Source organism: Hermetia illucens, chromosome 4, assembly GCF_905115235.1.
Source record: "Hermetia illucens chromosome 4, iHerIll2.2.curated.20191125, whole genome shotgun sequence".
Lineage (NCBI taxonomy): Eukaryota > Metazoa > Arthropoda > Insecta > Diptera > Stratiomyidae > Hermetia > Hermetia illucens.
Window position 1 is genome coordinate 110,294,962 of NC_051852.1, and position 9,145 is coordinate 110,304,106.

General features: G+C 40.9%; 1 protein-coding gene across 1 annotated transcript in view; it reads left to right on the forward strand.

Moving 5' to 3' along the window:
* LOC119655178 overlaps window positions 1-8,656 on the forward strand; it is a 48,613-nt gene extending 39,957 nt beyond the window's left edge. Inside the window, exon 16 of the mRNA XM_038060930.1 lies at window positions 8,523-8,656. Coding sequence (XP_037916858.1) covers window positions 8,523-8,642 — 120 coding nt within the window. The 3' untranslated portion in view covers window positions 8,643-8,656. The remainder of the gene's footprint in view (window positions 1-8,522) is intronic.
* Window positions 8,657-9,145: the final 489 nt, after the last annotated feature.

Genomic DNA, 9,145 nt, shown 5'->3' on the forward strand with positions numbered 1-9,145 from the left:
GGGGTGGGCAAGCAAGCATTCCTCGACTGCAGTGTCACCGTGGCGGACTATTTGGCCACGGTTGCATCTAATGTTACAAGTAGGCTAGAGCATCACTACTGAGGGCGCAATAACAACAATTTTCACGGGAAGAATTCTCCTCTCCTCCCGTTAGACAATGTAAAAACACTGATAACTCTCCAACAAAAAAGAATATCTGCGCGAGATAAAAACAAGTCGGAATACCGGAAGCTCGTGCTTCGGGTATAAAGGTTTTGTGTTCATCTTATCTAAGAAATTTCAACGCACATTTTTCTATCCGTATACAGCTACAAAACTACGAGACATACGTACATATTACAGCCGTAGATGTTACGCTCACCCTAAACAAACAAACTGCCTATTTCCGAATACTGTACACTTATAGGCACGTATATAAATTGATCGTACCCATATTTCCGATTTACTTCTTATATCTGTTTGAATTAGGCTCTACCCGCAAAGTTCATTAGCACGCATATACTATATACCTACATACACACATGTCTCGTTGGAATAATTGATATTCATATACAAATGATTAAAGAACTAAAACAAAATAATTCTTTTCCACCCAATTCATACGAACTTACTTCGTATGGTATTGACGAATTGATATATGATGATGACGTCATGCAGGTTGTAGAGTGCACGAAATTCACAAAAAATTGTAAAGTTTTACCTCCTATAACTTTGTTAATAATGGTTGGATTTTCCTCAAACTTGACCAAATTGTGCATTATATTCTTCATTATACCCATGCTAAATTTTGTACTTCTGGGACGAACATAAGGGGGGTGCCGGGTAAATTTCTAAAATGTGGAAATATACTATTATTAACTTTATTTGTGCAGATATCGGAACCGGATATATTTTGAGGTCTAGATTTCGTAGAGATGCACTATTGAGATTTTTTTTCAGATTTTTCGGTTGGATAGGTTCTGAGAACGAGACCTGTTACACTTTTTGGGGGTCATATTTTGAACCCTCACTCCCCTATGTTTCACCCAATATTAAATATTGAACCAGTTTCGAAAAGTACTAATTGAGACCTTTCATTTGATACCCCACATGGCCACATTTTATGAAAAAAAATTTTGCACCCTCCTTTCACATGTATGGGGAGCCCCCCTTAAACTTAACACAAAATGGCGGCAGTTGCTGCATGTAAAGGGAACGGCAGATCACATACTCCCACCAATTTTCGTGACAATCGGTTCAGCCGTTTCCGAATAAATCGGCTGTGACAGACAGACAGACAGACAGACAGACAGACAGACCTATGCGACCCCAGTTTGGAGGGAGGCGTTGTGGATGTCAGGGAATGCTACCAAACTGAGTTCAGTCTACAGGAGGACAGCCCTGAGGGTATGCTCTGCCTTCAGGACTGTCTCAGATGATGCAGCATTCGTCATCTCTGGAATGATGCCGATTGACATCTTGGCAGATGAGATGGCGAACATATACAATGCAAAGCCAACCTCTTCCTCATCGCGGACGAGGAAGACTGAAAGGGAGAGATCCATAAATAGATGGCAAGAGCGGTGGGAACGCTCGGGAAAGGGCCGGTGGACGCACAGGCTCATTCCTGCCATCAAGGAGTGGTTGGAGAGACGACACGGTGAGATTAATTATAATCTCACCCAGTTTCTCACGGGGCACGGAGGATATCTCCAATACCTTCACAGGTTTAAATTGGAGACCTCACCCGATTGTCCAAATTGCAATGGAGTCCCAGAGAACCCAGAGCATGTATTCTTCCACTGTCCGAGATTTGTGGAAGAAAGGAGGAATCTAGAGGAGACTCTAGGGGAGGTGCTGGTACCAGAAAATCTGGTTCCGAAAATGCTAGCACATCAAGAGAATTGGGATGCGGTAAACTCCATGATCGCATCTATCCAAAATAAACTGCGAAAAGCAGAGGAGAGGAGAAAAACGCGGTCACGTGCGCCGCGTATAGAAGAAAGGTGACAAAGCTAGAGTGAGCTGACTCCGCCCCGTGATGTAATACCTTATGGTGGTTCCGCGGGGCAGGGAGGGAGTCGGGGGTGGTTTTAGTGGGTAAAAATCCCACACGCTGGTGTGTCCAGACCAGTGTCTTTTTGAAGATTTCCACCTCCTCAACAAAAAAAAAAAAAAAAAAAAAAAAAAAAAAAAAAAAAAAAAAAAAAAGACAGACAGACAGACAGACAGACAGACAGACAGACAGACAGACGGACAGACAGACGGACAGACAGACATCGAATCGATTCTAATAAGGTTTTGTTTCACACAAAACCTTAAAAAGAGTAACTTTCAGTTTGTTGGCTAAAGCAGCGTTCAAACTGCTGGTAATAAAGTGAAAATACGCTGTCTTTTGTTGAGCGAGCAGGTGTCTCTCAACCCACATAGATATCGGTGAAGTATACCTGTAAATGTAATAGGTCAAAGAAGTGCAGAAAATGTGTGTTATTCGAGGACCGCAAGGCTGCCGCATTACAAGGGGAAGCCTACATTCATGATCGCATTTGTGAGAAGGGAATCGAAGTCGGCATAATCACTGAGCTCTACCGCTACAATAACAGTGGGGTCTGGGCTACAGATGCAGGGTGGCAATAAGAGAGGCTGGGCGGCAATAAGGATAGAAATCAAGCCACCCAAGCAGTTGTGGAGTTTCTGGACGTTAGATTTATCAGGGCAAAGATAGTTGGCTTTTACATGGACAGGTGCTATACTCCACCAATTTCGAACAATTACACAATACGAGGAAATGCTAGTTTCAGATGTAAGAAGTCGAATCCCCAAAGTCGTAGTAGGTGATTTTAAAGAGCGCCCTGCGGTTGAACTACGAACTCGAGGGACTGTATTTTGTTCGAGGCTTTCGTTAAGTTACACTTGGTATATATTCACTTTTCAAGGGACAGGTTCGGATTTAATAGTCGATTTCACATATGTGAGTACATTGGTGTGGAGAATGGTCTGGCTTGTCATTCAACACTATACCCATAGTGACCACCAGGCAATTTTCTTCGAGATTGAAAATGGCGACGATATTGGTTTCTGCGGAGCTGGAAATTTGAAGGGGATGCATTCATAGAGATACTATTGACAAGCTATAATCCCCATGGTAAGGCTTTACAAAAGCAGAACAAATGATGAGATGCATAACGAGGTTATGCGACGCAGCATGTCGAGGCGGTGAATCCTCGCCAACTGGCAGTCAAACCAATCTTGGAACGAAGAAATCTGGTGTTGCATGCTTTTGGGTAAGAAGTATTTAGCGATGAGCGAGAGGAAGACGAGTCCTTGACGAGAAGCGGAAAGCATGCTTCAACCTTCGAAGAAGGCTTAACTGTACTATAGCTGATCTGCCTGCATCGTCTTCTTGATATATTGACAGGGCTTCTTCCCCGTATAAAAGGGAGCGCAAAAAGTATAAACAAGCATTGGCCTCCTTCACCGTACCTGTGGTGGGCAAAGAGGAACTTACGGAGATTTGTTGGAGAACCGGTCATAGCAGAGTTTCTGGTTTGAATGCCGTTACCAATAGAACCCTTAAACTTGATGTTATGACAAGACTAGATTGTTGTTGTTGTTGGCTTATTTGCGTATTTGAGGCATGCATGGAGGAAGGAGTTTCTCTTTTCGGTGGAAGAAGCAGAAACTTGTTTTGCTATTGAAGTACAATGAACAACCAATCCATCATTATCCCTCCCGGTTTGTCTTGTAGATGCGGTGAGAAAGATGTTAGAAAGGGTCATTTATGGTAGACTTCTTCTGGTCATAGAATATGTGGATGGCCTAATGGTGTGACAATTTGCTTTTTGTCAAACTCATTTAACGATCGACGTCGTAGACGTGCTTATGGAGCTGGCCCGTGACTGAATGTCCTTCAAGAATGCTATGCCATGGTAACGTTGGATATCAAAAATGCATTGAATTTAGCTGTGCAATAGATAAAAAACTTATTGACTTGATAGGTGTTCCCAATTACTTGGTTCAGTGTCAGTACGATACGTATAAGGGACATAAGCAGCATAATTTTGTGTTACTTGTCGTTTCGAAACATCCTGAAAATATTGAGAGTGTATGTTAACGAAACTATCAAAGCAACAAAACCAAACTCGAACTTGTGGAAGGAAAGAGGGAGTCGGTATTCATTATCAGCCGTAGTAAAAGAAATACGATTTGCATTCGTGTTGGTCCAAGCCGGTTATTGAATGCCTGGGGGTACTGATTGATGTGAAGATCGATTTCAAGGGCACAGTCAATTTCTAAAAAATGTAGCGATGATGAAAATAGTAGTATATTACTAATTTTACTTAAACAGCTATCAGTATAGAGAATATTTTGAGGCCTAGATACCATGTACATGTACCACCATATTTTTTTTCAGCTATTTCGGTTGGGTAATTTCTGAGAACGGGTTCTCCTCCGCTTTGCAAACAATGTGAAAAATAATACCGGTTTCGAGCCCTTTGATCAAGCTCTTGGCACCTTTCACAATATTTTGTCCGATCTCCTCTCCTGTTATGCCCCTTTTTCTCAAACTTGTCTTTGTTCCTACCTCCAGGCCTCCCTTGCCCGCGGAAACTTGAAACCGTTTTGGTCCAACTCCCGCCATTCCCGCAACCCCACAAAATCTTTCCCTTCTTCCATCAACTTGGCTGTTTTCACTGCCAACTCCCCACAACAATCTTCATTCTTACTTCTCTTACTACTCCGAATCTCTCGCCACTCCTCTCCTCATGCTTTCCTTAGTTGAATTTCTCACTGGTAATCTTGACACCAATCTCGGACCAGACCCCGATAGGCTTCCTAACCTCTTCTAGGTTAACTGTAAACAACACATTTCCCTCCCTCTGTGTATTATCTTCAACAAAAGTTTAAAAGAATGCTACTTTCCTTATCTTTGGAGAGGAGCCCTTATCATCTCTATCCTCATGAGTGGAGATCTTTCACTAGCTGTGAATTACCGGCTCAACTTTATTTTTTCGTCTTGATCCAAAATCCTCGAGAGATACGCCTACGACTGGCTGACCACGCAGTTCGGTCACCTCATTGTGAAAGAACGGCATGGCTTAGTGAAACACCGATATACTGCTTCAAACTTTTTGGTCTTTATCAACTTTGTTGTTAAATGCCGTAATTCACGACAGGAAGTACATGCTATTTATACCGATTTCGCTAAAGCCTTTGATATCGATGCCCACAATCTTCAACTCTCTATACTCTTACTCACTAACTCTACTAACGGTTACAGGTCTGCTTGAGATACTATGATCAACAGGTACACTATAACCAGTAAAAGGGGCACAATAGTTCTTCAAGGACGCGGTGCGACTTTCCCTTAACAGAATAATAATTTGGTCCAGTCTGCTTCTTTAGCTTTAAGCGCATGATAAGCTATTTACTTGTTCCTCCCTCTTAGCACAATATTCAAGTAGGAATTTACTTTCCCGTATATTATTTTTAATTAAAAGAATAAGTAAATAAATCTATGGGGACCCCAATCAAACTCAACGTGGAACTATATTACTCACTACATGCAAAGGGATTCACAGGTTCCATCTTTCAACCAAATTTCGTATCACGAGAAGCAACTTCTGAGATAATAGGTGTGAAAGGCAAATAGAGAGCCAGACAGACAGTGAACCGATTTGAATAAGGTTTTCTTTTACACAAAACTTTAAAAATATACGAGGGAATTCGAAGGATGAAGAACAATAGGAAAACCAAAGAAACACTGTACGGAGATGGAGGGCTCGATCAAAATACCGAGACTTATGGAGACAGTGCATGCTGCAGCCCGAAATGGGCTGAAGGGCTTCAATGACGACGACAATCGTGGTGAAATCTGGAGGAATTTGAAGTCTAAAACGAGGTCCGCTAGGGTTGTATCTTCTTGGCGCTGTTACGTTTTCACTTTATTGTTAACCTTCTTTATGCTGTCTTGTCCGGGGAAGGTTGAGGTTTTCAATGGACCTTGAAATTTTTTTCTCAAATGCCTCGACTAAGCTGATGACATTTGCTTGCAGGACAATTGAAGCCCGAATCTGATTTCGCCAATTTGTATGCACTTTTGATGTCTGGGGTGGGGGGTGCGGGGGATTTGTTATCGTGATTGGATGCCGGATGCCAGTCGATTTAGCTTGAATGAGTACCAGAGTCAAATAAGGGTAATAATCACGGCCGAAAGCAATTCTAACCACATTGCCTCCTACAGGGTATTGTAATCCTGTAGTGTACCGTTATGGTCTTGAATGAAGTCCTCTAACACACCCAGTTTGCCCTGAATATTATTTATGCACTTTTGCTTGAATAGCATTTAACCCCTTTCGCTGGATAGCGCTATGAATATCCGCGCTTCTTTTCTGGTATTTGCTCTTGAACGGTAATTTCTACAATGCTCTCCTTCAACGGATATTTCGAACCTGTTTTTCACATTTTCTACTTCCTCGAGAGAGTCAAGCTTTTATGACTATAGCACTTTCACAGAAGCAGCTTCTGCACTGCCGTCTTGAGTTGTTACAAATATTAATATATTAACATTAATTCTTTTCAGAAGCTCTTGATATTTTCCGCTTTCATATGTCGCTCTGATAATAGATATCAATTTCTGCGGAATGCTCCTAGCGAGTAGAGCACTCCAAATACAATTCTTTTCACGTTGTCGAGAGCTTTTTCGAAATCTATAAAGAACAGATTAAGCGAACATCTAAATTCCACTGCGCTCCAGTATTACTTAGCGATTATCTTTGCGACGGTAGGGAGCACGCAGATACCCTTCAATTATCACCCTCAAAACGAGTGCTTTTCTTTGGAAAAGGGGAGTAATCCCCTTCTTCCACAAGAGGAGGAACTTCACCAGATGTAATACGGCTAAGATTCGTGGTCACAGTTAGATACTAGACAGCTACCACACTCCCCCTTGCCCCTCACGGGGGGAAATCAGTGCGAGTACACACGATTTCAAATTGTTTTGCCCTTGAGCATGAGCGAGATGTAACGAAAATCCGATCAGCTGTGTTTGACATACCGCCCGGACTTGCCAATGTATTTGTGAGATTGGCAAGTTTTTGCTTATGTATAAGTGAATACGTGAAACAACTTTTTGCTATATGGGTGAGCACGCCTTAGTACCAGAATAGCAAAAGTTCACCGATCTCTCTCTTACCAATACTATTTGACGAAAATTATGCCTTTTCCTTGTTTAGCGTCTCTGATGTGTACAGATAAGCTTCTGCAAGCACATTTGCAAGTGGGGTCATTTTTAAGGTTTTGTGTAAACACAAAACCTTATTAAAATCGGTTTACTGTCTGTCTGTCTGTCCGTCTGTCTGTCTGTCTGTCTGTCTGTCTGTCCGTCACACGCATTTTTCTCGGAGACGGTTATAGCTATTGACACCAAATTTGGTAGAAAGGTGGGAACTGTGAACGCTCACGCATACAGTGAATTACATCTTTTTACGTCAAATTTAAGGGGGGGTCCCCATACATGCAAAAGGAGGGTGTAAAATTTTTTTTCATCAAATATAGTCATGTGAGGTATCAAATTAAAGGTCTCGATTAGTACTTTTCAAAGCCGATCTTAGTTTTGACATTCGTTGGAAGGGTGGGGAGCGCGGGGGGTTGAAAGTGATCACTTCTTTAAGCGGGCCATTCTCAGAAACTACCAAACCGAAAAATCTGAAAAAAATCAGGAGGCTGCCACTATATGGTGCCTGGGCTCCGAAATACCTTCCATGCCGATATCTGTTTAAATAAAGTTAATAATAGTATATTACCACAATTTTTTGTAATTGGTTGGAAACCCCCCTTAAGTTCATCCTAGTACCATGAAATTTTGCAGTAATATAGGCTATAATATAGAGCATGATCTTGCCAAGTTTGGTGGAAATTGCACTATTACTAACAAAGTTATAATACCTCAAATTTGTTGCTTCTTTGAAAATTGAAGACTATGAATGTCAATATCACCCGAAAGTGGATACTCTCACATAATATATGGATATATTACGTGCTACGTACTAAGAAATACACAAAACCTTTCGTATCTGAAGCGTCCAGCTTCCGGTTTCCCGACTTGTTGTAATGGTACTGCCTATAGTAGATCTACTGTGTTTCTGATATAGTTGCATTCTGCGGCACTTTGACCTCCCTTGACCTGCATAATGACAAATTCTTCTTCTCATGGCGCAAACTATGTTGAACTTTCAGGATGGTTAAATTCTAAATACCCATTACCGGGAAACCACAATTTCGGTGAAAGTTGATGGCAATTTTCCATTAATTGAAAATTGATGTATGCAGATGGTTTCGAAAATGAAACCTTCTGTGCACCAGTTCTTTTCATCGATGAATAACCCTCTCTCCACCATGGACAAGTCCCTGTTTATGAATTACGTCTGGAACCACGCGGTTGAATCAAATATGAATGACGATCAATCGGCAGATGCTTTCAGATTTTTTATCATAATAATTTGCGATGAATTTCCTTCTTCATCTTTAATACTTTTTTTCAGGATGAGGTGTGGTTAGAAAACCAACATGAGCAATTGCCGCCAATCGGAGTGCTTCTGGATCGCATAATATTCTTCATATTATTTCTAGCCCTTCCGATAATTTTGTTTGTGGGGCTATAATGTATAATAAAATGTTTTTTTTTTCTATGATGGTTCAAAATAATAAAATTCAAATTTTGCGAGTGTGGTTTTGATAGATTCTTCTTTTTCTGGTCATTTTACAGATTCTTAGAAGAAGGAATAGAAAACATCACAAAACTAAAAGTCGGGAAACCTGAAGCTGCACGCTTTAAAAGACTTTGTGTTTCCCTATGTGAGGCACTTTGAATGCATGGCAGTAGCATTTGCATAATAATATAAAGTTTAACTGCGTCAGCAGCTATTTACACAAATAGCTAATTCCATACTTTTCAGTTCAACATTATTACCAAATGTAAAGAAGTTCACCAAAAACAGATACAAACAAGTCGAAATACCGGAAGCTGGCCCTTCGGGTATTAAAGGTTTTGTGTTCATCTTATGTAGAAACTTTCTACGCACATTTTTAAAATATTTTTTTTTCTTTAAACAGCAAGATATGCACACATATATATTTAAATCAAACAAACGTTGTCTATCCATGC